Source organism: Empidonax traillii, unplaced genomic scaffold, assembly GCF_003031625.1.
Source record: "Empidonax traillii isolate 1590-97213 ecotype Southwest subspecies unplaced genomic scaffold, ASM303162v1 scaffold229:size1690559, whole genome shotgun sequence".
NCBI classification, from domain to species: Eukaryota; Metazoa; Chordata; class Aves; order Passeriformes; family Tyrannidae; genus Empidonax; species Empidonax traillii.
In genome coordinates, this window is record NW_020955422.1 from 676,372 (window position 1) to 695,055 (window position 18,684).

Sequence of the window (18,684 nt, forward strand, 5' to 3'; positions counted from 1 at the left end):
CTTTAGTATGAGATGGCAAGATGTATTTATGCATTTTACAGTTACATAGGACAGTATGCACTTTCCACTTTTAAAATACTTAAGAACAACAAATGAATGAAAAAAGGACCTTTTATCCACTGTTTGATACTTACACTCACACTGCTCCAGCTCAACTCCTCAGGTGTAGGGGAATCATACCCAACCTTTCTACACTGGATAAAAAAGCTGAGCCATATTACAAAGCATTTTAAAGCTGTAGGCTTCGATATAGCAGAAAAAAGTATCATTTCATATCAGTATATATTTCAGACGCCCAAGAAGAAAACCACACCAGGAGCTTTATCAAACCAGGTGTGTAGTTTGCAGGGGTAGCTTGAAATCCGCTCTGCCTCTGCCCACTCTGTAGTGGCACCAGCAATGGCATGCCAGGATTTTTAAGGGATTACTGATGGTCCTTGCTTACTCTTGCAAATATTTAGACATAAATACATTCCATATGGATGGGTAAAAATGAAGATGCTGGCTTTAGTAGGTAACTTTAATCCTCTTTTACCCTGTCCTTATAGCTTAAGTGACTGAAAGAAAAATGGAAGCAAAGTTACGAAGTACTGGCTGACTAATTTACCACTTAATCAGTGGATTAAGGTATTTTACTTTTTGAAAAATGTGCAAAATCCTTAGGCTAAAGATGATATATACAAAATGGGATTTTTTGTGAATTGCTTTCTTTCAGGAAGGTGAAACATTGTTTTGTTGATTGCAAGTTTAGAAAGCTTTTCTGAATTTAATTGAAAATATGAACGTATTTAAGATGCAATGGAATCCACATACACCTCACTTATGGGAATGAATGAGGAAAACCTACATCTTTTAACATTTACACTTTATCTAACCAACCCACATCAGATATAAAGGTCCAAAATAGAGTAAATAACTTTATTGCAGTTGCCAGTGCCATTTTTCTACATTTGAAAAGTTTCCAGCCTTTTCTACTAACATCTGATGACAATATTCTGAAAAACATAGCTAGTCTGTCATATATCTCTGGAATATGAAAACAGGTTTTCAGGTTCTTATGGGGAAGAGTAAAAATACGTGGGCTTGACATTACCCAAGATCTGATCTTCATAGTTAGGAAGGCAGCAGAAGAAGAATCCCAAGCATATTTCCATAATAGCGGTGGTCCAGCCGAAGCCATAGGCCCAGCTGAACATATTGATTCCTGTCATTTCAATTTCAGATGAGAACTTTACTGGATAAATGACCAGGCCCATGATGGAGAACACAGCTGAAGAAACAGGAGAAAACAAAAGATGTTTAACACCCAGCCCATTACATAAAACCTGGTGCTAAATTCACCCACATATTGGGGAATCTAAAAATTGATCCACTGCTGTGACAGACTTTAGTTTTCACAGAGAGCTCAAGTGCACACAAGGTAGAGACTTGGGTATAGAATCAGCTGAGGGAAGTAATCAGTTCTAGTATGGATATATCCGCACAAGTTAAGCCTAACTCCTTACCAGCCACAAAAAGTAAGCCTCCAATCCCACGTATGAAGTTGAACCGAAGTGTGTCAATGGCAAACGCTATGATGGCCAGAGCAAAACAGATGACTAGAAGTAGAAAGCCAACCAGGTATGTGGCAGCAGCAGCTCTTCCCCAGGCTGAAATCAGAAGGAAGATACATTAGAAAGGAACAAAAACAATTAAAAAAATCATTTGAACTGTTTTTCTCTGACTCATAATGAAAGGGAAATTTTAAAAACTGTGAAAAGAAGGTTAGTTCCCAAGAAAGAAAGCATGGGAGCTTTCTCTCCTCTTAAAGGTAAACATTTTAGTTCCAAAAAAAAAAAAATAAAAATCATGCACTAAATGCAGAATGCATAAAAATGCCAGCTTTGTCCTCTCACATAGATTCCAATGGGGCTTGCATGCAAGCTTATTCTTTAGCTTTAACGGTGAAGAATCTAAACAAAAATGGCTTTAAAACGTAAGAATGGACACCCTCCTTTAATAACCAATGTTACTTCAGCAGATGGCATAAATTCAGTTTCATTTTGCGTGGATAAGAGGAATTAGACTGTCCCTGAAATTAATTTAATTCTTCCTTTAAAATGAAATGTTCATACAAGCACATGCAAGCTTAAAGGTGTGGCAGTAGCCCATAAATGTCAAAATTCAGAGATTTCTGCCTTTCAGCCTTTGTATAGCTCTGTATCTTAAATGTAGCTAAGGATTTGGAATCTGTTTTGTAAAGAAATTTGACCTCTAATTTTGGTACAAATTTAGAACCACTTCATTTTGACAAGCTTGTTCAGGATATTAATTCTTTAATTTTCAAATTATATAACTTTATGTTATAACATGTCAGAGCAAAGCATACTGTGTTGGCATAACAACTGGAAAAATAATATTTATTTAATATTTTAAGACTTGAGGAGCAACTACTGCTCAAAGAGATCAAAGTGTCTCCTCTTTTAAATGTAAAAAACTCACTTGAACATTTTTTAAATTGCATTTTAAATTGAGTAAGCAGTTAAAGTCTGCTAGGCATCTACAGACTTCATCCCCTCACCTATACACTATGCATTTGTAAGGTTTTGGCTTCTAACCAAATATATACAGCAGCAATGCCAAAAAATTATCATAGCCCAAACAACCCTGATGATAATTACAGTACAACCTAAATGCAGTGCACACAGTTCAGTAAAAGTTGCATCTGAAATTGTGTAAGTTAAGATTTTTGATATGCAGTAACCTGCCAATTTGTTTGCTTTAAGCATGTAAGTAATTGAATGCAAAGTGTCCTGCCTTTCCCATGACCAGAGTAAGGTATGCATGAAAGCCATTGGCCTGTTTCCAGTGAGTGACAGGTTGGTGCTCTATCTCTCTTCCCCCAGGCCCCATACCACCACTACTATTAGACGAGAAAAATGGATCAGGATTTTCCAGATATCCTTTTCTTCCCTTAAGTCCTGAAATGAGAGCAAGGCCTAAAGAATTAACTGAAATATCTTGCTCAGCTGAGAGAAGCCCCTCCATACCTGCTCTGGCTTAATTGCTAAAGAAAAATTTGTTCATTCTGTTCCTTGGACCTAATCTTATGAAGAATGCTAGAAACATTATACAATGGGTATGTAGGCCATAAATTAAGGCAAAGTAATCCAAAACAGACATTTGAATAGGAGAAATAGGCCTAAAGCCAAGGATTTCTCCAAGCTTCAAAAAAGAGAAAATTGTTTTGGGGCAAAAACAACAGAGAGGTAGATAGGTCATATCAAGGAAGACTACGGAAGACTCCAAGCCCTACAGGATGAAGGACCAGATGTACCACCAATTATGGGGGCCAAGAAAGGGCTCTGCCTGGACTTCGCCCAAACTTTGCCTATTATCAATATATATGATTAGATGTTGCAATCATATGAATATGTATGTTAAGATGTTGTAATCGTAGAAGTTAGACCGTATAAATTACCCTGCTTTGCACCGATACCTTGGAGCAAGAGCTTTGTGGTGCGAACCACACTTGTTCCCAATGTCGACAAATAAATACCTTTGCTGCTCTAAAGACCCAAAGGCTTCTGAGCAGTTTCTTTACCGGATTTCTCGGATTCAGTCCATCAAAACAAATTTCCATTTTTCTTTGTTTTCATCATCCTTCCTGATTTATGATCCCTGCTCTATTCTAGCTATTGCACTGTATTTTCAATGTTATGTCATGTCAATTTTCTTTCTTATGCCAAAAAACTGTCTGTTTCTAAGGCTTTTCAGCTGTATTTTTTTTCCTGTAAACAGGCAGTTACCCGAGAAGACTGAAAGGGACAGCTAGTATGTTCTTGCATCTCATTTCCTAGCCCATTATCTTAGCCCAAACTCTTCTCTCTGGGAGTTTACAGTGGGCTTGAATGTGAAGGCACAGGTGGGAGGACAATGCTTCAGGCATAGTATTAGAAGAAACAGTCAGGAAGAGGAATTTATTATACTGCTCAATATACCCTGTTGAAGATGCTTCTGCTCCCAGCCTCTCTGTTACCCCTCTAAAAGGCAAAAAAGTGGCACCTGGCCATAAGAGAAGTCTCTCAGCAGTTGTGACCTTGGATACAGGAGCTTCAACTTCTGTCAGAAGGGTGAAATGACAAGGACGTGTAGAGGTGATGGTTTTTCTTAGGTGCACAACTGGTTCTGGTTAGGCACAAAACTCCCAGGCAAAGGAGTGTCCTTTCCCAGAGCAGACTCAGAGTACCGCTGCCTGCCCAGCAAGTTCTGAGGCACCACGAGTCCTAGGCATTCCGTCTCACCCACTGCCAGTCTGCCAAAGCTCAGCCTTGCTTCCCAAGAGCTGGTGGAAGAGTACCAACCCCCAGAGTGGGAGCATCGCCTGGGCTGGGGGCTCAGGTGGCTGCAGCCATGTGTGGTGGCACCTTGCCCATGCCAGCATCTCCCTCCTCTGCCAGGCTCACCCAGGTGTTTTTCCTGAAGGAGTGTTACAAATGCCGTGACTGTATGAAAGCAGATTGGGCTCACGCCCAGCCTGCTGGGCATTGGCTCTATGGCAAGAAGAGACATGTTTGTTGCAGCATGCTTGCATCACTTGGAGGCATTGCTTAATCACCTAACAGCCAATTTTGTGACAGTCACTTCTACAAAAGAGAAAAAAAACTTAACACAACATTGGAAGAAAAACAATATGCAGCTCCAAGTAAGGCAATAGGATTGCATGGAAGAGTCTTTATGGGGTATTTTTGAGGAACTGACTTCATCTTTCCTTTACAAAAAGCAGCAGCTATCAGTAGTCTAAGACTACAGTGTGTAAACACCTTACCTTTCTAGGGTAAAAGGTAGCAAAAGCTTTGTGCAGGAATAATTGCAATTGTTTCTATATCCAAGATGCTTATTTTTCCTTGTGCCAGCCAGGAGCACTAAAGTAGCTTTGTGTCTTTACCAGTAGAACTAGAATTTAAAATTCCTTTAAAATGTTGTAATTAATAGAATTAAACTGATCAAAAAACACTGACAAACAAGTGGCTAATCTGGTCCCAAATATTTTCTCATCTTTCAATAGTGTGGGGTTTTTTTGTTTTGACAGTGAGCAAAAGCATAAATAAATTGTCCTAACTGCAAAGCTTTTTCTTAAAATTGTGTACTCTAGGCCAAAGAATTGTCACTGGTGCAACACCAGCTCAAAGTATGCTTGGGTCTAGAGAGAGGGCAGTTGAAAGCTGAAAGGATCCAGTTAAACTGTCATCAAATCAAAAAGAGAAACAGAGGGAGCAGCAGTTACAGGTTATCAGGCTGAGTCTGTGAAAATATTCAGCAATTTTTGAGATCTATTTTCTCAGACCCAAAAATGGTGGTGATGTTTTGGCTATTTAAGAGTTAAAATGTACTTGTTAGAAAAGAAACGTGTTTGTGCAAAAGTGTCCTTGAATATCAGCAGGATCCTGTAGCACTTTAGTGCCAGTCCTATTTCTCCCTTTTTCAGGTCCTCTATCAGCTGAAAGAACATCAGTGATCACTTTGAAAGGGTTGTAGGCAGCTACACACCATCCACTCTTCAAAATTCCTTCTAAATGGCAATTTTCTAAGAAATTTTTTCTTAAAACAAGACCTTGCTACCCCCAAACAGAAGGAACCCATGCTTTCATGCCTATCTCAAGCAGAGCAAGGACAGTGTTTCTGATGATAGTGTTTTGTATGTCAATCAACAATGATTTATGAAAGTCTGGGCTATCCACAGTGAATACAGTAATATGTGACTACGGGAAAATGAAAATAAATGCCTGCCTTCTAAAACTCCCTATGGTGTGAGAAGACCCCTGAGCTAATTTAGAGACCAGAAAGAGCCCGCCCAAGCCAGGACAGAACTCATGGTATCTTATGAGCAAGATAATTAACTGAGACAGAATTCAATAATAACGCAGCTTTATTACTCTGCTATTAAAGCTAACTCAGTTTGGAGGTAGCATGACTGCCTCTTGGATTGCACCATATAAACACACTCTGAATATCCTGTAGCTGGCTACAGCCATGGGGGAACCTGATGGACTTAATTAGAGATCCAGGACTGAGTGTCTCCAGTTTCCTGCCTTCCTGATTTTACTCACTTGCTTTTACAGTTTGCAAAAGCTTAAGCACTGTTTGTACTTCACATATAAGGAAAGAAACTTCCTTGCTCAGCAGAAAGTTGAGCCAAAACTTCAAACAATGAGACGTAGTATTTCCTTAACCTGCCATCTTTCATGCTCCAAATGGTGCACTCAAAAAAGACATGCTGTGCCTTGAAAATAGCATGGGAAGCCTACTTCCCCCAAGAGAAATGCAAACGCTTGCTTTTCTGGTGTACATGTTTCAAAACATAGGAAAATATTCACAATAAAATGCCCTTGTTTTCCTTGATCTGGCACCCCCAAACCACATAAACTATTGAGTCTCTCTTTGGGTGACATTTTCTGAAAGCCACTCCAGAGAATTCAGGAGTACTGTTCCTTGTATAATCAATAAGAATATATTTCTCTAAATTTTCTTCCTGGTTTGGAGCTAAATACACAACTAGCACAGGAAAGAAAAACAAACATTTGTTGTCATCTCGAAGACACCAAGAATTACCTACAGATTATTGCTGACTGATCATTTTAACACTTCAGTGAATTGTGCAACAATTTGAGGAAGGATATCTTTAATTCAAAAGAAACAGTAATCACGAGAGAAAATGTAACAGACTAATATTTTTCTCTGTTATCCTTCATACCATCATGGGAAAGAAACATAAACATTGCAGTTCTATCTCCAGTCTTGGAAAGCAATTCTTACAAGAACTAAAATCTGCAATGGTGGCAATTCATTTCTCTGTTGTATGTAACGAGAATGTTTCTAAGCTGACTTTGCAGAGCTCAACCTGTTTTACATCTCCCTGATTAAAGGGAAAGAGTATTATTTTGGAAACAAAGCTGAACTCACTTGGGTTTCTCAACCTGACATTCTTCATCAGGGTGTGGTAAACACTGCAGGGCACATGCTTCACTTTGAAAAGGGACTGCTTTAGCCAGGTTTTACCCATTTCCCTTTGGTTTGTACTCCTCAAGAAAGTTTCCCTGGGAAAGTGCCCATGTTTACGGCAGAACATGCGATCCCTGAAACTAAAGGTGGTCCATTTGATTCAAAGAAATCCTTAACAATATGTAAAGCACACTTTTATTACAGCTGGGAAGATGCAGGGGGTTTGCCCCCCCCCCCCATGCATTCCACTGAGAAAAGAAACACAACAGTTTTTTATAAATTTGAAGGAGTGAGTTTCAAAATTATCTATCATATACACTCTTTACGAAGTCTGCCTTATCTAAATAGACATTTGGTTGCCTAACTCCTATTCTTATTACTATAGAGTAGTTACATAAAGTTTTATCATTTCAAACAGCTTAGGTTTCCCCCACTCCTCTTTTGTCTCCCTGGAGATGCTACATGCTAAAAGTCTTTCTTGCTTTCCCTGACAGTCCCTCTTGTTTACGTAAGCTAGCTTTATTTGAATTGCCCACAATTCGGGCAGCAACCTTCTTTCAAGCAGTTACAATTTTGCGAAGTCACACTTAACATAGCTAAATTTTACTATCATGGCTAAATTTTTATTGAATTTTATCTTGTCTTTATTTCACATCAAACTCATAAACACACCTCTATCAGCTGAAGGGTTACAAGCTGCTGGTGTATGCTCAAGGCACTTCATCAGGACTCTGGATTCGCCGTGTTACCTGCGCAACCCTAAACAATGCAAAGTTCTGTCTCCTGGAAATCCCAACCCCACAACACACCAACTACGGGAAATTTCTGTACTCTTTCTGGAAACAAGTGTACATTGGAATCTCTGCAAGTGTTTGGTGATCACATGAGCTGGCACTGAAATAGCCATGTTCATGCGTTTGTATACAGCCAAGATAAATCCAAAACTATTAAAAGCAGCTTATGGATAAACTGCATCTGCAGACTGAAAGCTATTGACTGAAAATAGTTTCAAAGGAAATCTGTACAAATGAGGAAAAATCACATGTTAGTCATGCATAATTAATGAATAGAATAAAATGAGAAAAAAATCAAAGGCATGATTGGATGTGCACTTTTTTCTGGGTTTCTGTCTTCATTATATCTCGATCATTTTTGAAACAACTTCACTGTCGGTGTATCTTTCCCACAGTAGTCAGTACTGTATGATTTCCTTTGAATTTTTTTGTGTGTGTGTCAGTTTATATCTTCTGGAGTGGAATACATAATTTTTAGTCCTTCTATGTGGCTCCTTTTTTGGTAACTCCATTCTTAATTCCCTTAGCATTACTTCTTTAGAGTTCATTGGCAGTTATTATGTATTTCTCATTTAATAACAGAGTATTATAACATGAAAGCCATTTTTATGTGAGCTGGAACCAGCTTTTAGCCTGCCACTATTTAAGAGACAACCATGGAAACAGAGAATGATCCATTTAAGTTCACACTAAGATAATGTCATTGCAAAAGTTTCTTAGTGATTAGTAACAAGTCCCATATAAATGAGAAAGGATTAGGACTTTATGACAATTTCCCCATAATAATGATTTTAAATGACAACATGAAGGACGAGAGCCTTTATGCATATGTCATCTATCAATAAAACACAGCAGATATTAGCAGAAGGCAGTCTTGACCACAGCTGAACACTAAAGTGATAGTTCAGAGTGACTTGGAGGGCTTTAATTCCTTTAAAGCAAAAACCTATTAATTCCTCACCACTGACTTCACTCACAAACAAACACAGGCAAAGCCTCTGTGTAATCTGCAACCCTCCCCTCTTACTGAGGTAAGCAATTAAACTGAGAAGCTATTCCAACTTGAATTTGAGGGGAGGAGCAGTTACATCTTCAGGGAGTGGTTCAAATTCATCTCTTAATAAGCTCAGACATGTACAAGCTTGACTTAGAAGCTGGCTTCTGCAAGTGTTATATTAATGAGGGCTGCTTACTGATGCTTACTTAGCGCTAGGAAGGCAGAAGTGGCAGAGGGTGTAGAGCCATCATCAAAGTGAGCACCAAGGGAGTAAGTTAGCTATTAAAACTAATGCACACACAGTGCCTCAGAATTAAAGGTTTGCTCATGAGATTCAGGGAGTACCCCTATCTCACATTATCTTCAGAAGCAGTTGAATACAATGAGAATATCTCAGGATTAAAACTCAGTCTCATACACTTTACGCTGTAACATTTTTTTCCTCTTATTTTTTCCTATTTATTTTAAATTAAAGCAGGATTACTCACACTTGGATGTGTATATGGGAGTTGAGAGGATCAGGTAAATAAAACAGGTAAGGCATTGATTAATCAGTTGATTTACATAAGCTCAATTAATGAGAATAGCAAGATGCACCTGTTCCCTAACTACTCCTGAGTTAAAGATGGGCTGAAATATTGAATGTGAATTAAATAGAATCAATTTCCATAATAATACAGGCTATGAACTAGGACTTTTAATCGAAACAGCAGAGTGGAACCTTTCCATAAAAAGCTCTTTTAAAGTTTTATATTGCCAGAGAAATTTGAGACTGAAGAACAGTGAATTTACATCTTATTTCCATATCCACCAAATTCTCACTCTTGATCTGCAGTTTTTATGCTGTGACCAAACTTTGTTCTGAAACCTTGCTGAAAGTTGCCTTTTGCACTAGGGAATTTCCCTCTAACAGACAGCAGCTGTGAATCTGGATCTGATTTTCTGTTAGAAGCAAAATTTCGCTATTTGCAAAATAAAACCCCAATATATAGGCAGAAATGGTGCTTTGTTCTCTTAAAAATACATTAATTCTATTTACTGTTCTTACAAATTAAACAGTTTTACAATGCCTCCTGAAAGTCCTTGCCACTTGCTCCTTAGTGCTAATGGCATTGATTAGTGAACTGCACAGAGACTTCCTATATTTGGGGCCTATTTGGGCCCAAAGAGGTGACATTATGTGGACATATGTCAACATAACAGGTGACATTAGATGTATTAAATTGCATATTTAATACACCTGAAGTGATCTGAAGTGTTATTTAGTACTAGTAGAAGGAAGCTAGATACCTCTGGGGCTTGGGCTACTGCCATCATGCCACAAACTATCATGAGTTCCTGGGAGTTTTTGACCAATGAGATATTTTGTAATGGTCCTTAACCAAGAAGAAACATGGCATTACAACACTCACTGAGTCAATGTGTTTAAAATTGCTCACAACAACACAAGCTGTCAGTGAGAAGTGACATAGAAATGTGAAAAAATGTTTTGAGAGTTTCATTTCTTTTCCTACATAACACCTTTCAAATTAAGCAATCTGTTTAAACCTACAGTGAGATTGTGAGTACGTCTTGCCACCCTTATCACTGTTCAGCCTATTGGGAGGTTATTATAGCCTTGCTGTATCAGATTACCTCAATAAGCTAGAGGAAGAGATGAGGTGAAGAGAATTGAGAGCTCGGCCACAAGTTTTCACATGCTTTCAGCAGAGATGACTCCTGTGTGTGTGTGAGTGAATGGAATCCTCTCTCAAGGACTTCAGTTCCTGACAACACAAAGTGTTGAGGATCTTCACAAAGTCCTCAACACCAGCAGTTCATATTTGCTGCTGGGGAGATGAAAAGTCTCTACTAAACTTCTGTTTTTCCACTCGATCTAACTGTAATTATTAAAGGGAGGTTTGCAGAATTAATTGCTCAAAAACATAACTATTATTTAGAAAAGACTCTGAATAAATGGCTCTGCCACTAAAATTATAAAAGGACAAACTCTTAAATTACAAGGGAAAGCATATTAGCAATCGCAGATGAGAAACTGAAATTGGCAAGGTAATTAAATGCCCTGGACTTGATTCCCTTCTCTTGTAACTTTCTAGAAACAATGAAGTGTCCCCACAAGTAGGGGAAAACTAGAATTTTTTATTTCATTCTTGCAGCAAAGTTCTTTAAATACACTGTTGAGATATTTTTATTACTCTATATGTTTAATTGAGACTGTGTTTCCTATCATTCTAAGTTTTGAATAATTATTGAATATTCTGCATTATTAAGTAACTAATCTTGTAATCTCATTTCTCATTGGTTAGTCCAAAGTAATGCTAGACTTTTAGGAGACTGATGACAGGAAATTATGTTCTTCTCCACACATTGTCATTAAACTACAGGCAATCAGTCTATATAAATATAACCATTTCATGCTAGGATGTAGTAGGAACAGCAACAGGTTTTGGTTTTCAGTTGACCCTGTGTCAAAGGAGTCAAGGCTTGCCCTGTAATCTGGGACATTTATGGGGCACAGAGCTGGGCTCCATCCTGGGCTCTCCCACAGGCTTCCTTGGATTGGTCAGAAACATCCCCAGCCTTTGTTTCCCAACTGCAAGGACACTTTCACAAATGTACTTGGATTTCACCAGTTTCTGAACGCTGTTAAATGTAGAACCTTGACTTCAGGGAAAATCTGCAGTAAAGGCACTGTGACTTTAGCAGGTCTCTGCTTCAAATGCAAACTTACTTGCTTCTTTCATTTCTATTTGAATATACGAATACTCTCAGATGCCAAAGAGCTATTGGGACAGCTTGCTTCTCCTCCCAAGCCCTGCTGTATCCCACTCTGTCCCTCTGGAAATATCCCTGTGTCATTCTGCTCAGGGTGGTAGATTTAGTACCAAGAGAGAGCCTTTGCTGCTTGGAAACTGATTCCAACCACACCATGAACCTTGCTGTTGTATCATTTCCTGAGAATTGTACCTGCTGTTGTATCATTACCCTTTCAGTAAGTGATTTCCATTTTGTTCCTCCTCCAGGATATTAAAGCGTGCTTCATCATAGCAAAAGATTCTACAGAAACAAGAGCCTGATACAGGCAAAACAGGGAAAAAATCTTATTCATCAAAGGGGATGCAGAATATTTCTTTCCTCAAGAAGCTTATTATGTTTGCAACATTCTCTCTTTCACTTACCTTGTAGCCATACTCATCCAGTGTCATATTTGAAGTAATTTTTTTCATTATAATCATACTATACTAGCCTTCATACCTTGTAGTATTGCAGTAATATTCATAGATCAAAATAAAACTGGAATTACCTAGTTACCAGTGATTTGCCTGGAGGACAAGCTGCAGGAAGATGTCCTCTCCACAAAAATCATGATGGCAAAATCGTTCATCACTCCACTAATCTCCACAGCCACTAAACCCTCCACACATCCTAGAAAAAGGCTGCAGTTGAATATTATGATGTGAAAATAACTCAGCAACTGAATTCCACTTGCCACTTGGGAAAGCCTTTTCCTAATTTTTTTCCCCAAGATCTGTGTTTGCATTATACTAATGAGCTGATAACTTCAATCTAAACTTCAAGCTTTGAATTTTCAGTTGTTTTGATGGCAGCATCTGCACATGGGAAAACTGCAGGGCTGGGTGGAACATGGGACAAGTGTGGCCACGCGTTTTTCACCCTACAATGCATCACATTAAGACTAATAAAATCAGTTTTTTTCCTCCAACCAAACCTACACGTTTAAACATCTTCAAAGCCTGCAGTGGAATAAAATTACATACTGAATAAGTGTCTCAGGTCTGCAAGACACACCTTGTTCAAGAGAAGCAGTACAGCCAAAGATCAAGAAAAACAAAGGAGTGCCGTACCAGTGGGGTTTACATAGTGGGGTTTAACCTCTGCTTTTTTTTTGTAACCTTAGCCATGTCCCAGACAGATACATTCCATATCTTGCTCATTGTCTATTCAAATGTCTTCATCTCTCTTCACGAAGACAGAACAATGAAGAGCTGCTGTTTGTATCTCTCAGCTCTTCATCCTAAACTCCATGCATTCTAAGTGTCCTAATGCACTGGACATTTTTACGTAGAAAGTCCTATTTATTTGAACTTAATACACTTGAAAAGCAAAAGACTGTTGACAAAGACTACATGAGTGCCATATGGTTAAAGCAGATGATCTGAACTCTTGGAGAAGATAACTGTATAAACTCTTTCTATTCTCATAAACTTTGCAAAAGACCACATGTGAACTGATACTTTCACAAAAGACAACTGCACAGGTGGAGCTACTCTGCTGGTTTTCAAAAAAAAAGAAAAAAAAAGTCTTCTCTGGGACCCTGTGAGGTTTTAATTGCGCCAGTTTAAGCAGCTACTCAGACACTCCAAACTCCACTGATGCAGCCAATGAAACACTCAGCCTACTTCCCTTCCAATCTGACCGACCTCAGTGATATTGGTTTTTTGTCTTCTGACTGTGTATAAACACATCTTAAGCCAAACAGCAGAAAATCAAGGGGAATTATAAACATTGCACGTGCAGCATTTGATTTGGATTTGCACATCATAATTAAAAACTTGCAAGAATGTTACAATTATATCTAATTACGATATGATGAAGATGTCTGTAGTGGATTAAGATAACTACACTGTCCAAGTCATGTTGACAATATTTCCTGGCAGCTGCTGGAGTACACATGCATATCACATATATCAGTGAAACCATCCCCGCAGGAATTTCAGAACCTACCCAGCTAGTGGCAGATTAGACAGGGAAGCTGAAAGTAAAGATCAGAAGAAACGAGATGGAAACTGTGGAATAGAGGGGGGAAGGAGATCTCATCTCAGGAAGGATGTAAAACACTTCTGTCATTCATGTTTACACCATGTCTTTTGTCTCTGCACTCAGGGAGGTGGATAATTACACTTTGTTTAACCAGTACTGTGTTTAGCTTGGCACAAAGTTAAACATCCCACATGATGCTGACTGCTTGTTTTCCAAGGCCTTTCTGGAGTGCTGTGGATAAACACAATCCCAGAATTGTTAAAACCCTATGTTTAAACACTGTGGCAGGTAGATTCAGGCTCAATACAAGACCTGGACGCTCACAAGTGAGATGCTGTCTCATGGCCTTGTCTTTTGATTGGAATCCAAGACCAGCATCAGCCACCTGCACCCTGCATAAGAAAAGGCAGGAGTCACAGAATTAAAATCCCAATCCCACACCACTGAGCACAGAAAAATGGAAGACCAGGACTGAACCTGAGCACAACTCTCCTCTGGAGAAAAGACGTCTGAGGGAAAGGTCTGGAAAGATCAGGACAGTGACATGAGATTTCATCTTTAATAGTCAGTCTACAGCCTTCTCATGGGTTAAGAATAACTCACCCCTGGGAAGGACAAGATCCACATTTCAATGGCATAATCTCACCGAGGCAGAAGCCTGGCAGTGTAATCCACTGTCACCTGGCCTATGCATACATTGTTTACATACAGGCTTTACATGTTCTCCCACTGGCTAAGTGACTCCATTGTCCCAGACATATTCTTCACTTTCACCTGGAAATTTTGTCCAGGAGGATTTTGAGGATTTGCTTATGTTTCCTGGGTATTTACTCACTGTGAAGAGGTCAAATGATGGATGCTTGCCCATTGAGAGCATAATGCAGTCATGCAGCTCATAAGCAGCATTTCTAATGCTTTCAGAAACATCAGCTGACTCTCCAACTTACCTGCCATATCATATTCTGCATATGTGTACCAAGTCCAACATGTCTGTGTTAAAAGTGCTGGACTCACTGTGGAAGTGATTCATGGCAACCCCAGACACTGCAGGATAGTCCACATAGAGGATGATCTCTCTGGCTTGTCTGTAGATGCTGTCCAGGGGGAAACTGCATATAGATGCAGAATTTAAGGCTATCAGAGTGAGGCAGGATAGGGAAGTGAAATGTCAAACAACTATATGGGACCTGGAAGCAAGGTGAAAATTCTCTTGTATTATCAAGAGAAGCTAGGTGAAATGTCTTGGTATTTTCTATCCAGTTAAAGCTGGCATTTGTGGCATTCTCTAGGGCTCTATCTGGAGATTAAGAGGAGGGCTGGCTCTTCAGGAAACCTAGGAGGAGAAGCCTAGGGAGAAGCCCTTTGCTAAGCATCATGTTCTCTCTCCTGCTCTCTAGCGATGTACCAGAGGCCAACTTGCTGGCCTGCCTTAATGCCCAGCCACACAGCTGATGGTGAAGCCCTGAGAGCAGGACTGGGTGTGATGCTCAATAGCGCTGGTCTTGCCCTGGAGCCCAACACTCACAGAGGCCTGCTACAATTAACTCATTACAGCCAAATTTTGTGCATAGAAGGTAGAGTTTGATGATGTACAATAAACTTCCAGGAACAATTTTGAAAAACTGTAATAAATGATCCCTGAGATTGCTTCTACAAGTGTTTTTACACTCATTTTCAAGAATAAAAGCTGAAATTTTTAGTCTTAGAGAAAAGGTTCTTTATTTTCATATGAGTTATCGTAAATTTTAAGAACACACGAACTTTCTTCCTGGCTCAGGCTAACAGCCCTTCTTTCACAATTACTTGTTTCAGACCATGGCCAATAGCAGATATACAGAAAGAAAAAAAAAAGGTAAAAAGAAAAGAAACAGGGCACATCTATAGTGACCCTTCTCTTGGGCTCTTCTCCTAGGCTCAGTGGTTTACATCTTTTTAAGTTGAAGATTGCACCTGGGTCAACAACATGTTTAATAGCATACTTAACCAAAACTTAGTACAAACAAGAAGTCCTTTCATCTTTTAAAGCTTTCTTTCATAATCACAAGGAGACTTTTTCACACAACCCACCCACCGGAGCAGTTTCAAGGCAGCATTTTCCAGCCTGACACTCCCTGGGAATATCTTCCTACCATCTTACGTTTTTACCTCCTCATTTCTTGCTGGCACTCAGACTTGCTTGTCACTGTAATGCCAGGCTTACCCACACAACCTGCTGTTTGGATATTTGATCAGCACTAGCCGTTAAGTTTTGAAAAGTAGTGATTAGTGAGAAGAGGTTACCAGCTTCTTCTAAGAGAGTAAGAAAATGCTGTAATATTTTCTGCAATGGTACATTACCATGTGTGTGGGGTTTTGTATGATGTAACCCATCGGTTTTTTATTTCACAGGGGTGAGGGCACTTTATTTCTTCACCCATGTAGTCAAAAGCCTTTGATGTATTTCAGTGACAGTCTCTATTGCCCATAACCTCATATATAAATGCCAGATATTGGGTGATACGGTTAGGAGAACTGAGGGAAGATGAGTTTGCAGATGTGACCCGCTGCTGCAGAGACTGCTCCCCGCCACCCTTGCAGGCGCTTACCGTAACCCATGAGGGACTCGCAGCTCCATTCCCCACCCTGATCAGGCCTCCTGCAGTTCTCCCATAAGGACGCTTGCTGCACGTAGGGCAAGGTCTGCGACTCCAACCAGCCCCTGCCCGCCAGCGCAATGATACCGAAGATGACTCCTATGCCCAGGAGCAGGGGTAGGATCCATCTGCACCGAGTGTAGTCGAGGCCGTACTTCACCATTGTTCAGGGCAGGGGTGGCTGGTGGGACGGGAACAAGAGTCTCTGCCACAGACTCAGCGACGCAAAGCGCAAAGCAGTGGGTGCTTCTGCAAAGCTCCTGCAAAGTGAGTGCCAGTACCTACAGCCACACGTACAGATGTTTGAGAAAAGTCAGGAGAGACACAGCAGAGAGGGAGGGAGGAATGGAGGCAGGAAAGGAGCTCCACCTAGATTCAGATGAGTAAGAACTGCTGCTGAGCAATAACCAGTTGAGCTGGGGAGAAGCTTCAGAGGCTGGGTTTATCTGTGGGATCTTCTCTGCCCTGCTGACTACGTAACAAATCGGGTGCTGTTTACCCTCAGCATTTAACACTTTCCTTCCTGACATTCCTACCAGCAGAAGAATCTCACAGCTGTGCATACACCTATCTGCTAAGGGATTTGCTCTATGGCAGCTGAAAACAGAGAACAGGCAACTATTTGCATGAGAAGGTGATTGCTTCTGAAACTTGCCACCTGGAGGCTGAAAGCTGCCTTTCTTGGACTCCATTTAAAAATAAAACATACCTTATTTTTTGCAATTAAAAAAGTTCCCATAGCTACTATAAAGCTAAGATAATAAAGAACATGAGACTGTCCTCCCTTCCCCCCTCTTTGGGCCATAGCTACCGGGGAAAACCCCCAAAGTTTTTCATCAAAAATACAGTATGATCTGGATATAGCCTTAGTGAGAAAAAAAAAAAAAAAAAAAGAGTTTTGGTTTGACAGAGCCTTACAAACGCTCCCTGTGCATGGGTCTGGCTGTACATGCACTGCCTGGGGCCTGTCAGAGCCTGTCTGCAGCATGCTGAGAGTTTGAGAGTTATGCAGAGATGAGCTCTCACCTCTCTATGCCCCGGGAGGCCACCCAGCCTACCGCAGGGCAGTTTTCTCTGTTGGCTCAGAAGCAATATAGCTGTGCTCCCTGCACTCTCCCTTTGAACTAACAGCGGCTACAACCTAGGATTTTGGTAGGACCCAGAAGCATGTACATCTGGAAGTAGCTGCAGCCCTTACAGATCAAAGCTGGTTTGTGTGAAACAAGCTAAGGCCAGAGGACGCAAAGTATCCCTTGCTCCCATGGTAGATTTTGTGAGGTGGGGCTCCATCCAAGTACTGGCTCCATTTAGTCACAAAAATTTGCTATTGTACTGCAGATCACAGTATGACAACCATACTGAACTGCAAATTCACAGCATTTCTGAATTAATATTCATAAATTAATAATGGCCTAAATAAAAGAAATTAATAATTTCCAGTGCATTGATGCACTGTGACTAAAGAGGCATGGAGCTTGCACAGAACCAAACTGGAATATTCACAGCAATGAGCTACAGCACAGTGCAGGAGTAGTAACTCCATCAGGAACGCAATTTGAAGAGATATCACCATGCGATATCTCTCATCAGAGATATCTTATTAGCTTGGTGGTAGATTAGCAGTGGTATGGCTGCTTTATCTCTTATTCTGTCTAGCTGAAGCATCCTGCCAGCAGCTGCCCTGTGGCTCAGACACAGTCCAATATCCCTGTGGCTGTGGGAGGTCCATCAAGGGCATCCATCAGGTCTCTGTGATAGCAGGAGACATTTTTACAGTTTTGGCCATTGAATTTTCATGTTGCTAAAAGCTAAAGACAACTACGAAGACAAGCCAGCTGCTGTTCTGAGTTGGAATTAAGGGAATTCAACTATAGGAAACAGAACAAGCATTTCCTTAGAATAGAATGTAACTTCCATTGTAGTCCACATTTGTGCTATCCACAAATTCAGTTATCATTAACCTAATGTTTAAAATGCCATTTACCAGTTCTATAGCGCTGCAATTTATTATTTCTATGCATGATTTAAAAAACATATTTACATTAAAACTAACATTATTTGATGTTCACCCTTAGTGCATTACGCTGGTAGATGCAAGCTGTCCAAGTCTGTTTATACATATTCTTTCTGTTGCCACAGCCAAGGTGGAAATGGGCACAATAGAACCCAAAAGATTGAGAGAACACAGATTTGGATATGAAATTTTTTTTAAAGATGACTTCAGAAACACTCACGAATGTGGCAGTAGAGTGCAGATAAGCCCTCACTCAGCTGTCTATACCCAATCTCTTGCCACATTTCAATCTTCCACAAAATGACAGCTTTCTAAGGAAATAGCCAAATCAAGTTAAAGCAATTTTGTACTGGAAATCTGCTATGAAGTCAGCACTTGTCATCACAAGATGTCTTGTTTGTCATCAACAAATAAGAGCCAATATTTGTTAAGGACTAAAATGGTCTTCCCTGCATTTAGAATGCTCAGCCATGTTTCAGGTAG

General features: G+C 40.0%; 1 protein-coding gene across 1 annotated transcript; it reads right to left on the reverse strand.

Moving 5' to 3' along the window:
* Window positions 1–291: 291 nt before the first annotated feature.
* On the reverse strand, window positions 292–16,533 carry LOC114059504 (p53 apoptosis effector related to PMP-22-like). The gene is made up of 3 exons (XM_027888025.1): window positions 16,140–16,533; window positions 1,506–1,649; window positions 292–1,270 (listed from the first exon to the last, which is right to left on the reverse strand). Exons 1-3 carry the CDS (start codon window positions 16,348–16,350, stop codon window positions 1,056–1,058), a joined length of 570 nt encoding a protein of 189 aa, XP_027743826.1. The 5' UTR covers window positions 16,351–16,533; the 3' UTR covers window positions 292–1,055.
* Between the last annotated feature and the right edge of the window lie 2,151 nt (window positions 16,534–18,684).

Coding starts and splice junctions, on each gene's coding strand:
- LOC114059504 (XM_027888025.1), bottom strand. CDS start 16,350: ATGGTGAAGTACGGCCTCGACTACACTCGGTGCAGATGGATCCTACCC. Junction 1,650..16,139: donor CGAGTCCCTCATGGGTTACG/GTAAGCGCCTGC, acceptor TTCTGATTTCAG/CCTGGGGAAGAGCTGCTGCT. Junction 1,271..1,505: donor AGGCTTACTTTTTGTGGCTG/GTAAGGAGTTAG, acceptor CTGTTTCTTCAG/CTGTGTTCTCCATCATGGGC.